This window comes from Lithobates pipiens, unplaced genomic scaffold (assembly GCF_037356315.1).
Source record: "Lithobates pipiens isolate NorthernLeopardFrog02 unplaced genomic scaffold, aLitPip1_a1.2 Scaffold_8, whole genome shotgun sequence".
Lineage (NCBI taxonomy): Eukaryota > Metazoa > Chordata > Amphibia > Anura > Ranidae > Lithobates > Lithobates pipiens.
Genome location: NW_027507903.1, coordinates 562965932 through 562981486, shown reverse-complemented (window position 1 = coordinate 562981486; position 15555 = coordinate 562965932). Strand labels below are relative to the sequence as shown.

Sequence of the window (15555 nt, the reverse complement as noted above, 5' to 3'; positions counted from 1 at the left end):
CCCATTTGTCAGCCGTGCAATTGTGCCGATGTATATTATCATGCACTGGTTGGCAAGCGATTAAATATTATAGACAGTAGGGAAGGCATTGATCCTGTGTTCCTGTAAAGTAAAAACACTGATTCATGTCTTCCACTAGTAAAAGCACCTCCTCCACTGCACTGAAACATTAGCAAGGCACACAGTTAACCCTTTGATTCCCCTAATGTTAACCTCTTCCCTGCTAGTGTCAGTCCAGTGACAGTGCATATTTTTAGAACTGATCACTGTAACAATGTCACCGGTCCCCAAAAGTGTCAGTTAGGTGTGGATTTGTCCACCACAATATTGCAATCCTGCTATAAGTCACAGATCACTGCCATTACTATCCCAAATATGTAGCAGAATACATATACTGATGAAGAAATTTGATTTTTTCCATTTTCTTATTGGATGTGTTTTATAGCAGAAATTAAAAAATATTGTTGTTTTTTTTTTCTTTATTTATTTATAGCCCAAAAAATAAAAGAGGTGCAGAGGTGATCAAATACCACCAAAAGAAAAATCTATTTGTGGGTACAGCACCGCACGACCGCGCAACTGTCATTTAAACTTTTAGGGTGGGTGGGGGGGGGGGGTAAACCTTGCAGAGGTGAAGTGATTAATTATTCTCCCTTATGTCAGCAATATGCACTTAATCATCTCATATGTAACCATCATCTGACGCCTCCTCAGCCTCCTGATGATTCTTTGTCCCAGGGATGAAAGAGAGGGATATATTTTTTTCTAACCTAACTCTGTTTAAACTTCTCCACAACTTTATCTCTGACCTGTCTGGTGTGTTCCTTGGCCTTCATGATGCTGTTTGTTCACTAAGGCCTGATTCACACCTATGCATTTTCAGTGCTTTTTGCATTTTGCAGATTTGCACTACAGAACGTGTTCCATAGGAAACCATGGTGAATGGACTGTGGTGCAAATCTGCAAAATGCAAAAAGCACTAAAAATGCATAGGTGTGAATCAGGGATAAGGTTCTCTAACAAACCCCTGAGGGCTACACAGAATGGCTGTACTATTTATACTGAGATTAAATTACACACAGCTGGACTCTATTTAGGTGACTTCTGGAGGCAATTGGTTCCACTAGATTTTAGTTAGGGGTGTCAGAGTAAAGGGGGCTGAATACAAATATATATATATATATATATATATATATATATATATATTTATATATAACAGGCGAAGAGGACTGTTGGTTTGGGCAGACACCAAAAATTGCATGCTTACAAGCAATGGAAACATGACTCCAATTAAAATAGTCATACCAACGTAATGGCTTTCAATGAGAGGTTGAGCAGTCACCCTTTGGATCTTCAAGTTCCAAGTATGGCCATGGAACCAAGGATCTTGCCACTAGAATTCACATTAACACTCAAAAACCAAGCAAGTTCTCACCTAGCTGGGGAGTGCTCACAGTTTGTGTCCTAGGTGCTTGAACAAAAGATAACAGGGTAGAAGTCTCTATGTTATTCAGAAATTCAGAGGTCTGAACATTGCTAAAAGTGGTAGAGTCATTCTTGACTGTGAGAATCTGGCTGATTCTCTCTGCTGTTGTTGCAAGCTCATTCTTTGTCTCCTGTGATGAGAAACAATGATTAAAGTACATAAGAAGAATCAGAAGGGTGCAGAAATAAAACCTTACAGTGTATACATTGCAAAACTTAGCTAAACCAAAGGGAAGAACAAAGGTGGAAAAGGCAATAATGATGTGTGTACTGTGTTAACACTTTGCAGCAGGGCTGGACTGGGACAGAAATTTGGCCCTGGACTTCATCGAGACCGGCCCACTTACATTTTGAGTGTCCCATCAGCATTCCCTTGCATCAGAATGTCCCATCACCAGCCCCCTTGCATCAGAGTGGCCCACTGAGCCATCGGCTCACCGGGAAACTCCCGGTAGTCCCAATGGCCAGTACATGCTTGCTTTGCAGCCAAATAGAATGTATCCCTTAAAACTGAGATCAAGGAAGATATAAAAGACAGATAAATGCAGCTTTGTGGTTATCAATACGTTATCAAATGTATTTATTTTTTAATACAGTCAGTGTACACACCCAAATTTAAAGCGGGGTTCCACACTAAATGGGAACTTCCGCTCATCGGAACCCCCCCCCCCCTCCGGTGTCACAGTTCGCACCTTTCAGGGGGGAGGGGGGTGCAGATACCTGTCTAAGACAGGTATTTGCACCCACTTCTGGGCATAGACTTTATGCCTCTTCCTATCCCGGCACGCAGTCTGCTGGGACACAGACGAGTCCCTGAGACAGCGCAGACCATTCCTATTGCGCTGCGTGACTCTCGCATGAGCAGTAGGGAGCCGGGAAGTGAAGCCGCAACACTTCACTTCCTGATTCCCTCACCTAGAATGACAGCGGCAGCGACACCGACATCGCTGGATCCTGGGACAGGTGAGTGTCTATTTATTAAAAGTCAGCAGCTGCAGTATTTGTAGCTGCAGGCTTTTAATATATTTTTTTTTTTACAGTAAAATCCCTCTTTAAATTAGCTTATTTAAGTCTCTGAGCAACAGGGCTCAGAGTAGGACAGAGAGAAGCAGCACAATGTGCTAATTCGGTGTGCTTCCATGCCCATGTGCTAAGAAGGAGCATGCTGAGAAGAGGGGAGAGATAAGTTTATCAGTCAGTTGTATCTCTGATCACTGTCCATCCCCAGCTGGTGAAGGAACAAGATCTTGAAATGTTACTTGAAGGATAACTAAACCTTCCTTTAAAAAAAAAAAAAAAAAAAAAAAACATGTCATACTTACCTCCTCTGTGACGTTTGTTTTGCACAGAGTAGCCCCGATCCTTCTCTTCTGGGGTTCCTTAGCGGCGCTCCTGGCTCCTCCTCTTCTCGAGTGCCCCATTTGATAAGCACTCTCCCTCGGGGGACCCGTGCGGGTGCACTCCTGTGTCCTGCTGCTGTGTCCATTGACACAGACAGCAGGACTTGGCATCATTGGATTTGATTGAAAGCAGCGGGAGCCAATGGCTGCTATCAATCTATCCAATCAGGACCCGAGACACAGGCTGGAGCGGGTGTGCTCGTCCCTGCTGCAGGAACAATCGGGCTCAGGTAAGTAAAATGGGGGCTCTTGGGGGCAACTGCACTAAAGAAGTTTTTTCACCTTAATGTATAGAATGCATTAAGGTGAAAAACACCGAAAATTTACAACCCCTTTAACTGTATTAAATGGACAGCCCTTCCAAGACTGGCAAGTTGAGTTATCGAGAAGCTTCTTATAGTACTCCAGGTTCCTACAAGACCTTTGTATCTGGCCAACTAAGCCATGGCATTCCACTCCTGCATTGTAAAATAAAAGAAACATCTAGCTAGAAGAAAAAGATAAAATCATAATAGCTCTGGCATTAACATGAAGCACTCTAGTGTCTCAGTGGTAAGTACTTTATGCTATGCAGCAATATGTTGTAGGTTTGTATCTACCAAGGATCTTAAATATTTTCCCTTATGGAAGTTTGCCCTTAGTGCTCTAGTTTGCTTCCTCATTCTAAAAATGTATTAGTAAATTAATTGTCTTTCATTAAAATTGGTCATTGTGGATGATGTGGGTGCCTAAATGACTGGGCCAAGCTTATACTGAGACTATAATGAATGGTTAATTACTATTGTATGTTGTTGGTGCTTTGTAAACACAAATAAAACTGATTATTTGGGTGCCCTGACCATTTACTGTAGGCCTCCAGAACCCATATATAGATCTTGAAGAAGCAGTGAAGAGAACAGTGAAAAAACTTTGTAGCATGATGATCCAATGTCCAATGAATTCTCCAATTTCTCTTGGGGATCAGGAATGATTTTTTTCCTGGTAGAGCAAAAAGGCCTCTCCTTTATATTGCTTTTACCTTCCTTCTGATTGGCTTTTACTTTAAAGGGGTTGTAAATGCAGGATGTTTTTTATCTTAATGCATTCAAGATAAAAAAAAAACGTTTGTGTGTAGCAGCCCCCCCCCCCCCCCATCCCCCAGGAACTCCAAATTACTTACCTGAGCCCCTTCCCTCTTCAGCGATGTCCACAAGTGTCTAAGCCACCTGGGACACTCCTAAAGATTGTCTGAGACACAGCAGCAGTGCCATTGGCTCCCACAGCTGTCAATCAAAGTCAGTCAGCCAATCAGGGGAGAAAGAGAGAGGGAGCAGGGCCGGGTTGAGACTCCGTGTCTGCATGGATACACAGAGCTCTGACTCAGCTCGGGTACCCCCATAGAGAGCTGCTGGCTGTGGGGGCACTCGATAGGAGGGAGGGGCCAGGAGCAGCAAAGAGGGACCCAAGAAGAGGAGTATGCAGGCTGCTCTGTGCTAAACCAATTGCACAGAGGAGGTAAGTATAATGTGTTTGTTAAAAAAAAAACAAGCCTTCACAATCACTTTAAGGTTCTGGAGACACCCAATTGCTGTTTATTTATTTTTTTGTTGAACTTGATGGACATGCACTATTTCTCCTCCTAGCTATAATTATGTTAGTAATGATTATGGCTTACACCTACTGAAAACCTGAAATTCAGTATCTCAGAAAATCAGAATATTGCATAAGACCAATATAAAAAAAAGTTTTTAATACAGAAATGTTGGCTTACTGAGAAGTATGTCCATGTACAGTATAGTATGCACTCAATACATGGTCTGGGCTCCTTTTGCATGAATTACTGCATCAATGTGGCGTGGAATGGAGGAGATCAGCCTGTGACACTGATGAGGTGTTATGGAAGCCCAGTTTGCTTTGGTAGCAGCCTTCAGCTTGCCTGCATTGTTTGGTCTCGTGTCTCTCATTTTCCTCTTGATAATTCCCTGCGGATGCTCCATGGGGTTTAGGTGCTGGCCAATCAAGCACAGTGATACCATGATCATTAAACCAGGTATTGGTACTTTTGGCAGTGTGGGCAGGTGGCAAGTCTTGCTGGAAAATGAAATCAGCATCTTCATAAAGCTGGTCAGTGGAGGGAAGCATGAAGTGTTCTAAAATTTCCTGCTTTTGGACTAGATAAAACACAGTAGACCAACACCAGCAGATGAAATGGCTGCCCAAATCATCATTGACTGTGGAAACTTCACACTGGACCTCATGTAACTTGGATTCTGTGCCCCTCTACTCTTCCGCCAGACTCTGGGACCTTCATTTCCAAATGAATTGCAAAACTTACTTTCATTCGAAAAGAGGGCTTTGGACCACTGAGCAACAGTATAGTTTTTTTGTCCTTAGCCCAGGTAAGACGCTTCTGACTTGTCTCTGGTTCAGGAGTGGCTTGGCACAAGAAATGCAACAGTTGTAGCCCATGTCCTGGATATGTATGTATGCGATGGCTTTTGAAGCACTGACACCAGCCGTAGTCCACTCCTTGTGAATCTCCCCCAAAATCTTGAATGGCCTTTGCTTCACAAGCTTTTCAAGGCTGCGGTTATCTCTGTTGCTTGTGCACCTTTTCTGCCACACTTGTTACTCAACTTTCCATTAACATGCTTGGATACAGCACTTTGTGAACAGCGACCTTCTTTAGCAATGACCCTTTGTGACTTACCCTTCTTGTGGAGGGTGTCAATGACTGTCTTTTGGAAAACTGTCAACTCAGTAGTCCGTCCCATGTGTAACCTACAGGACCAGACTGAGAGACTATTTAAAGGCTCAGGAACTCTTTACAGGTGTTTTGTGTTTATTAGCTGATTAGAGTGTGACACCACGAGTCTACAATACTGAACTTTTTCACAATATTCAAATTTTTTGAGACAATGAATTTTAGGTTTTCACTAGCTGTAAGCCATAATCATCAAAAGTAAAAGAAAAAAAATGCATGAAATATATCACTCTGTGTGTAATAAATCTATAAACATACAAGTTTCACTTTTTGAATTGACTTACTGAAATAAATTAACTTTAACAATTTTTTGAGATGCATCTGTATTATGAGTAGGGATGAGCCAAAGACCTGAGTTGATCATAAGTTCGACTTGAACATCAGGTGTTCATTTGTTCTAAAACGAACTGAACATATGGGGCATTCGAGCGCCGCGTAACACCCCATAATGCACTGCGAGATCACACCTGAGTTGCATGCTTTGGCCAATTACAGCACGCTCTGCTGAGAGAGACATAATTTGCCAAAGGCAGGGTGCCTTTGGCCAACCATGGCTCGGGGGAGCCACACTCCCCACACTATATAAGGCTGCTTACATAGCAGCTATGTGTAGTGTTTTTGGCATAGACAGAGAGATAGCTTGAGTTAGATTAAGCAGGCAGGTTATTCAATTAGTGGAAGTGTATTTTACACACATATATATATACTCTGCATTTAGCATAGACTTTATATTCAGTGTTTACTCTATATTCAGTCAGTGCAGGCAGTGTATTGAGATTATATATATATATATATATATATATATATATATATATATATACATATATACTCTGCATTCAGTGTAGCCTATATATACAGTGAATTCAGTGGTGTGCAGTTTCTAATACACTTCTGGTGGTGTACACAGTATATGATACAGTGTAGTGTGGTGTTGCAAAACAAAAAATACATCATGTCCGGAAGGCCACAAAGGAAAGGCAGACACTCGCAGGCCACTAAAAGAAGGTAAGCAGCCTCCGTGTCTACAGTCAACAGTGGTGGTTGTGGACATGGTGCATCCTCTGCAGGTGGCCGTGGTGGATGATGTGGTCACTGACTGTACTTCAGTGCCTGATAGAAGAGAGGAGGAAAGTGAGGAGGAGGAGGCACAACTCAAACGAGGCAGGATGTCCTCTAGGGGGCAGCTTAAGGACAGCCACTCTATTGCATCACATTGCAGAGCCTGGGGGACCCCCATGCCATTATTTCTTTTAAATTTTGGTGCGGAATTCCCCTTAATACCTGAAGGGCCTGCCATGGATTTTTTTTTGGGGGGGGGCAACCATGCCATTTTTTTTTTGCCATTTTTTGTTACCCTTAATATTCATTCCAGACTCAAATTGGACTGGGGGGAACCCACGCCGTATTTTTCAATGATTTTTATCTATGTTGCTGGGATCCGACAATACAATACAGCCACAAGCAAAATTAAATTGTTTCCTTTACAAATGTAATTTTGTTGAGGTACTGTTATAAACATGGGAATGATGCGCTACTTTGCAAGCAGGCTAAGGAGACCCCTCAGGCACGTTATTTAAAGGAATATTTCATTTTTATTGTTTCACTTTAAACATTATTTAAATCACCGCTCCCGAAAAACTGCTGTTTTTAAAACTTTTTTCTGCATTGATACATGTCCCCTGGGGCACGACCCAGGTCCCCAAACACTTGTTATGACAATGCCATTCATATAAGCCTTTAAAATTAGCACTTTTGATTTTTCACATTCGCGTCCCATAGATTGTAATAGTATTCGCATTCAAATTTTTTGTCTGTTCGCATGTTCTGCCGCAAACCGAACTGGGAGTTGTTCGGCTCATCCCTAATTATAAGCAGGTAAGTGAGGAGAAAAGGTTTGAGACTCAAAAGCAAGACAAATGGTGTACATTCTAAGTTACGTTGGCCTAGTTTTCACTTACCTTGCAATCAGTTTGGGGTTTGTTATAGTCTGATATTGATTTAGTTTAAGCTGCCTCCTAACTGATTAAAGCTGCTTTAAGCTGATTCTAAAATGTATCAAGGTATTTTGCATTCACATTGAATGAGGAAGGAAAGCAATTCAAAAACCAACAAATGCCACAGATTTTTTCTCCTTACCTGCTTCCTAGAAGACATATTATTTTTTCAGATTAAAGGCCAGTGCATCATCAAGTTCAAGGTGGTGCACTCACCAGCTGGGCTATTGCTTCCTCGCTTCCCCTGCGTCTCCTCTCTCCTCCTCCTCGGCCAATCCAATCTCCTTTCAGCCAATCGGTTGACAGGTCTCAGGACCCACTTCCTGATTGGCCGGGAGCAGAATCAAGGTTACAATAGTGAATATTCATTTGCTATTGTCACACAACTGGGTGGGCTTCGGGTGCAGGGCTCTGCGCCCTGAGCCCACCCTTTTTTGAAGCCTATTAGAGCCTCTGGCTCTAATGACGTGTTTTTACAGCTTATTAGTTTCCAGTTCCCACCCAGGCCAATTTTGACACTTTTCTCCTACATGTACAAATCTGTATTTTTTTTCTAGAAAATTACTTAGAATCCCCAAACGTTATATTGGAATCCATGTGTCCAGCACCCTGCATGTACATTAGGGGGCAGGATACATGGATGGGGGGGAGGGCGACATCCGTGCGCCCCCTATGGATGGGCCACCACTGCAACCCAATGCGGTTAGTGATATAGGAGGTATCTCTTAGCCCTTGTACACACGGTCGGACATTCCGACAACAAAATCAGTTGGATTTTGTCCGACGGATTTTGTCTGAAACTTGTGTTGCATGCACACTGTCGGACAAAGTTGTCAGACAATTCGATGGTTCAGAACGTGATGACTTTATTTAGTTACGACGGGACTACGTTCAGGCTAGTAGCCAATAGCTTTGGTCTAGGAATTTAATGTGAGCATGCGTGGCACTTTGCCAGATCGGAATTCTCTACAAATGATCGGACAAAGTCCGATCGGATCATGTTGTCGGAAAATTTTATAGCCCAGCTCTAAAACTTTGTCGGTCGGATATTCCGACGGAAACAGTCCGATGGAGCCCACACGCGGTCGGATTATCCGACAACATGGTCCGATTGGACATTTTCCGTCGGAAAATATCCGACCGTGTGTACAAGGGCTTAGACTTTATTTATTGCAAAGCTCTACTGTGTGATACAGCCAACCAAAATAAACCAATAACTGAACATTTGTGCGCAGTCATACTCATTAAACAATAGTATCAAACCTGTCACTTAATTGTGCAGGATCCTAATGGAGTTTTGTGGTAAAAGTGACCCGGTGACTTGACACACAGCCCAAAAAAAGAATGTCATGGTGCTGTGTGGAGCTTTCCTTGTCTGCATCTTGAAGGCTTACCAGGCTGGTGGGTAATTGAAACCGCTAGACTCAGAATTGACTTAAAATACAAGTTCATCTACCTTCGTCAGAACAATGCATATAATGTAACAGATTATTTCTTACATTAACGGAGGTCTTGTTCTCACAGGAAGAATATAAAAAATCTAAAGACTTCTGGAGAATAGAGCAGATTGTGTCCTGGAAGATAGAAAATATCAATTGTGGCAGGTAGTAAAAAGAAAGAAACAGTTTAATTTATTTAGGATATATTGCACAGAACTAACAAAGTGTAATATACAGTGCATATTGTTAACTAAATAAAGCTAAAGAGATACAAAAAAATGATTTAGAGATACTTCTAATTATGGTCATAGCTTGTAATTATTGGCCGCAGTTTCTGAATTCCTAAGAGACAAAAATTAATATCCATAAGACCTGTTTGTATGTTCTGAAAACTTTAAACCTTTATCTACTAACAATGAGATATCAAGCCCATAAGTTTCAGGTACGGTGCCTTGCAAAAGTATTAATACCCCTTGACATTTTCCATATTTTGTCATGTTACAACATAAATTAATTGTATTGGGATTTTATATGATAGGCTAACACAAAGTGGCTCATAATTGTGAAATGGAAGGAAAAGGATAAATGGTTTTCAACATTTTTACAAAGAAAAAAACCTGAAAAGTGTGGTGTGCATTTGTATTCAGCCCTCCTGAGTCAATACATTATAGAACCACCTTTCACTGCAATTAATGTCTCTACCAGCTTTGCACATCTAGAGACATTTTTGTCCATTCTATTTTGGAAAATAGCTCAAGCTCTGTCAGATTGGATAGAGAGCATCTGTGAACAGCTATTTTCAAGTCTTGCCACAGATTCAGGTCTAAACTTTGGCTGGACCATTCTAACACATGAATATGCTTTAATCTAAACCATTCCATTGTAGCTCTGGCTGTATGTTTAGGGTCGTTGTCCTGGTGGAAAGTGAACCTCCACTCCAGTCTAACAGGTTTTCTTCCAAGATTGCCCTGTAATTGTCTCCATCCATCTTCCGATCAACTCTGACCAGATTTCCTGTTATTGCTGAAGAAAAGCATCCCCACAACATGAAGCTGCCACCACCATGTTTCACAGTGGGGATGGTGTGTTCAGGGTGATACGCAGTGTTAGTTTTCCTTCACACATAGTGTTTTGCTTTTAGGCCAAAAAGTAAAATGTTGGTCTCATCTGACCAGAGCACCTTCTTCTACATGTTTGCTGTGTCCCCCACATGGCTTCTCACAAACTGCAAAAGGGACTTCTTATGGCTTTCTTGCAACAATGAGTTTCTTCTTGCCACTTTTACATAAAGGCCAGATTTGTGGAGTGCATGACTAATGCCGTGTACAACCAGACTTTTCAACAGCAAAGTTCAGATGGAACAAATCCGTCAGATAATTTGATTGTGTGTGGGCTTCATCGGACCTTTTCTGTCTAAAAAATCTGATGGACTTTAGAAATAGAACAAGTTTCAAATCTTTCAGCTGGAACCATTTGCTATAGAGAAAACCGGTCATCTGTATGCAGGTCCAATGGACCAACAACGACACAAGGGCTGCTATTGGCTACTGAACTTCCATTTTCTAGTCCTGACGTATGTCATCTCGTTAAACGATCGGACTTTGATGTGATCATGTGTAGGCAAGTCTGTTTCAGCGGAACTCCATTGAAAAGTCCGTCAGAGTTCATTCCGACGGAAAGTCTGGTCATATGTACACGGCATAATAGTTGTCCTGTGGACAGATTCTCCCACCTGAGCTGTGGATCTCTGCAGCTCCTCCAGAGTTACCATGGGCCTCTTGGCTGCTTCTCCGATTAATGCTCTCATTGCCAGGCCTGTCAGTTTAGGTGGACAGTCATGTCTTGGTAGGTTTGTAGTTGTGCCATACTCTTTTCATTTTTGGATGATGAATTGAACAGTGCTCTGTGAGATGTTCAAAGCTATTTTTTTTATAACCTGACCCTGCTTTAAACTTCTCCACAAATTTATCCCTGACCTGTCTGGTGTGTCCCTTGGCATTCAGGATGCTGTTTGTTCACTAAGGTTCTCTAACAACCCTCTTATGCCACGTACACACAATTAGACAATCTGGTGGACTTAGTCCGGTGAACAAACCACCGGACTTTGCAGCGGAGGTCCGCCGGACTTTCCGAACGAGCGGACCTGCCCACACATGACTGGACTAAGTCCGGCGGACATAGAAAGAAGTTTTGACTCAAAATTGTCCGCCGGACAATCTGCCCGTCTGTGTGCTAGTCCGCCAGACATTTGAAATGAACGGACTTGCCCACACACGGAGAAAAGTCCATTCATTTTTAACATGGCTCCAGGTAGACGGGACTAGCGAATGAAGTCAATGTCACTGCATCCATTGGCGAGACTGACACCTCGCTAGCCCCGTCACCTGATATGGACTTAAATGGGAAGCCCTATGCCCAAAAAACGGCATGGGGTCCCCCCAAAGTCCATAGCAGACCCTTATCCGAGCACGCAGCTCGGCCGGTCGGGAAAGGGGCTGGGGACGAGCGAGTGCCCCCCCTCCTGAGCCGTACCAGGCCGCGTGCCCTCAACATGGGAGGGTGCTTTGGGGAGAGGGGGGGCCCTGCGGCCCCCCCACCCCAAAGCACCTAATCCCCATGTTGATGAGGACAAGTGCCTCTTCCCTGTCGGGGTCTGCGGGGTCAATGAGTATGGGGTACGATGTACCCCTAACCCATTCACCTGGTGAGAAAAGTGTAAATAAAAAAACACAAGTTTTTTAAATAATTTATTAGACAGCTCCGGTGGTCTTCCTTCTTGCGGGGTCTTCTCGCCAGACTCCTCCGCGATCTTCTGCTCTTTTGCTAGCTCTTTTACTAGCGGGGGAGCCTGGCTTTCTTCTTCATCATCGCCACCGTCTGGGGGTCTTCTTCCGACTTCGGGTCTTGTCCCGCTCTTCGGGGGTTTTGTCCCCCTCTTCAGTTCTTCTTGCCGGGCCTCCGCTATATTCTTATAGCTCTTTTACTAGCGTTGGCCTGGTCTTCTGTCGCTGTCGCCTTCTTCTATTCTCTTCTTCTCTTCTTCCTTGCGATGTTGACACAACGCTCTCTCTGGCCGCAATGGTAGGGACGCATTGTGCGGCGACTTATATAGGGACAAGGGGCGGGGTCACCAGGTGATGTCACATGGTGACCCCCCCTTATGATGTCACAGTCCCATCAATGCTAGTAAAAGAGCGCTAGTAAAAGAGTTTATGAGAAGATAGCAGAGGCCCAGCAAGAAGAACCGAAGAGGGGGACAAGACCCCCGAACAGCAGGACAAGACCCCGAAGTCGGAAGAAGACCGGGACAGCGGCGATGACAAAGAAGAAAGCCGGGCTCCTCCACTAGTAAAAGAACTAGCAGAAGATAGTGGAGGAGTCCGGCGAGAAGACCCCCCCAAGACGGAAGACCACCGGAGCTGTCTAATAAATATATTTAAAAAAACTTGTGTTGTGTTTATTTTACACTTTTCTCACCAGGTGAATGGGTAGGGGTAAATCATACCCCATACTCATTGACATAGGGTGGGGCGCCGGGATCTGGGGGCCCCCTTATCAAAGGGGGCTCCTGGATTCCGATAAGTCCCCCGCCCGCAGACCCCGACAACCAACGGCCAGGGTTGTCGGGAAGAGGCCCTTGTCCTCATCAACATGGGGACAAAGTGCTTTGGGGTGGGCCCTCCTTCCCCAAAGCACCCCCCCCATGTTGAGGGCATGTGGCCTAGTACGGTTTAGGAGGGGGGGCGCTCGCTCGTTCCCACCCCATTTCCTGACTGGATATGCTCGGATAAGGGTCTGCTATGGACTTTGGGGGACCCCATGTAGTTTTTTCGGCGTAGGGCTTCCCCTTTAAGTCCATACCAGGTGACGGGGCTAGCAAAGTGTCAATCTCGCCGATGGAGGTGGCGACATTGACTTCCTTCACTAGTCCCATCTACCTGGAGCCGCGTTCAAAATGAACAGACTTTTCTCCGTGTGTGGGCAAGTCCATTCATTTCAAAAGTCTGGCGGACTAGCACACAGACGGGCAGATTGTCCGCCGGACTGCCGTGTCCGGCGAACAATATTGAGTCAAAATTTCTTTCTAAGTCCGCCAGACTTTTGGGAACAAAAAGTCCGCCGGAGCCCACACACGGGTGGATTGTCCAGCCGACCAAATCGGCCGGATAGTCCGTTCGTGTGTACGCGGCATGAGGGCTTCACAGAGCAACTGTATTTATACTGAGATTAAATTATACACAGGTGGACTCTAGTTACTAATTACGCGACTTCTGAAGGCAATTGATTCCACTATCCACAATTTTATTTAGCGGTATAAAATAGTAGAGTAAAGGGGGCTGAATACAAATGCACGCCACACTTTTCAGATATACACATTTGTAAACAAATTGGAAAATCGTTTATCATTTTCTTTCTACTTCACAATTATGTGCTACTTTGTGTTGGTCTATCACATAAAAATACATTTTAATTGTTGGTTGTAAAATAACAAAATGTGGAAAATTTCAAGGGGTATGAATACCTTTTCAAGGCACTGTATATCAAAACTAAAGGTGCTTAGTGTTAATTAAGACAGCTTTTATTGACTAACATGGGATTTCACTTGTCATGCGACTTGGAGTCTCACAAGTTGGATCCCAAGTTGCGGCAGTGTGAACCGAGCCTAAGCCTGATATTTGATTACTCTTCCCTACCTCTGAAAATAGCTTCCAGAAGTACATTAGAAGGGTCAGCCACCATGTTAGGAATTTTTATCTGACCTAAGCCCCTCAGTTTGAGGGGACATCCATATGGTGACTGGGGAGAAGATAAATGTTTGGGAAGGTCTGTTCACTGTGCTTTATTCCTGGGGGGAGGGTTGCCCCTGTGAGTCAACCTTTGGTCTTGAAGATCTGTTAATTTTAGGCCTCATCATTTACTTAGCTGAGGGCCCAAAAGAAATCTGCTGAAGGACACTACCTTTTAAAGCTGGGCTGGGGAAAGGACCCCATTGCAATGAGAAGTGTTGTAGGGAAGCTGGCTGGAGACAGTTGTCCCCGGACATTGTGAGTGGGACCTTTGCTTAGAGTTCCACGTGTGACTGTGTCTCAAGGGCTGGATGCCAAGGATAGCTTTCTCCCTCTGATTCCAGGAATATTAGGCTGCTGAAGGATTTGTGCTTGAGAATCTGTCCTCCTGTACCTGTTTGCATTTCTGGAGTGTCTTGCACCCCCATCTCTCTCTCCTGTTGTATTACTGGAGGTAATACAACTACAAAAGACAACTACAAAACTACAACTACAAAAGATAAAACTACAAAAAACAACCCCCTAGACTGAGCCTGTGCTTGTTTGTGTGCTTTGGAGCTGGTATTTGGGCCTGGCAGCCTCTGAACAGGTAAGGCAGACCTGGGTTATTTCCAACCCCCTCCCCCCTCCAGGGGTCAGGGATACATTATGATTGTGACTGCTTTTTAAAGAAAAGGAAACACAAGGCTTTTTATTTTGATGCATTTGGGATGCATTTAGCTGGTGCAAACTGAGGAGTCTAATGGGGCATTAAACTGTGTCACTTTTTACAGTGTGAAATGCTTTACAGCGATAAATTGTTACACTTAATGATTACTAGTCTGTGCAGAACCAAAAGCTTGTATAAGTACGAGTGCTTGCTATCTTGCAACTGCTCACAAAAAAAAATTGTTGGCATATCTAGGAAAGACCATAAAATATAACTCTGGACGAAACATATTGGGCAGCCAAAAGGGTGGCACCATTACACCAGTACAGAAAATCATGTGGTATTCATGCAGTGGAGCCTACTGCCAGTAAAGCAGCAATTCATTTGCAGAACAGCTAAATTGTATTCAACGTTTCATTTTGTGCTACCTATAGCAAATGTGCATGTAAGCTATTTACTTACATTTTTCAGTTTTCTTCTAAAAAGTGTTTTATATCATGCTTTGAGAGTTTTTGTTTTATAAGGGAATGTGAGAGACCCATATCACTTTGTACACAACAATTGAAGAATGTGGATTATTGTTTGTGTAAAATCAAGGATTGATAGTGGAGATTTTACTGCATATATTCAGGGCCGTCTTTAATATTGATTGGACCCTGGGCAAACATTCCCCCCCAAGCAATTTCACACTTACATTACACAGAACCCCCTCTCCCATACTACCCCCACCATTATATAGGACAGGACCCCCTCCGCTATACTACCCTAATCATTACACAGGATCCCCTCCCCCATACTAACCCGCATCATTACACAGGACCCCTCTCCTCCATTATTACACAGGACCCCTCCCCCATACTACCCCATAATTGCACAGGATATTTTCCTCAAACTGGCCCCCATCATAACACAGGACCCCCTCCCCTAGCAACACTGTCCACTGCCCAAACCCCCTCCCCCCAAAAAGCATTGTGAAAAAAATGTAAAAACTAATTAAATTGTAAAAAAATCAATTATTAAAAAAAAAAAAAAAAAAACGACTGACACCGTCCACTCAA

The 15555-nt window shown here is 43.5% G+C and overlaps 1 protein-coding gene across 1 annotated transcript in view; it reads right to left on the bottom strand.

The window, feature by feature from the left end:
* Window positions 1-15555, bottom strand: part of LOC143960990 (adhesion G protein-coupled receptor E3-like) — a 130423-nt gene that overhangs the window by 73555 nt on the left and 41313 nt on the right. The window contains exons 7-8 of the mRNA XM_077470082.1: window positions 9122-9196; window positions 1436-1616 (exon numbers count right to left, since the gene is read on the bottom strand). Coding sequence (XP_077326208.1) covers window positions 1436-1616; window positions 9122-9196 — 256 coding nt within the window. The remainder of the gene's footprint in view (window positions 1-1435; window positions 1617-9121; window positions 9197-15555) is intronic.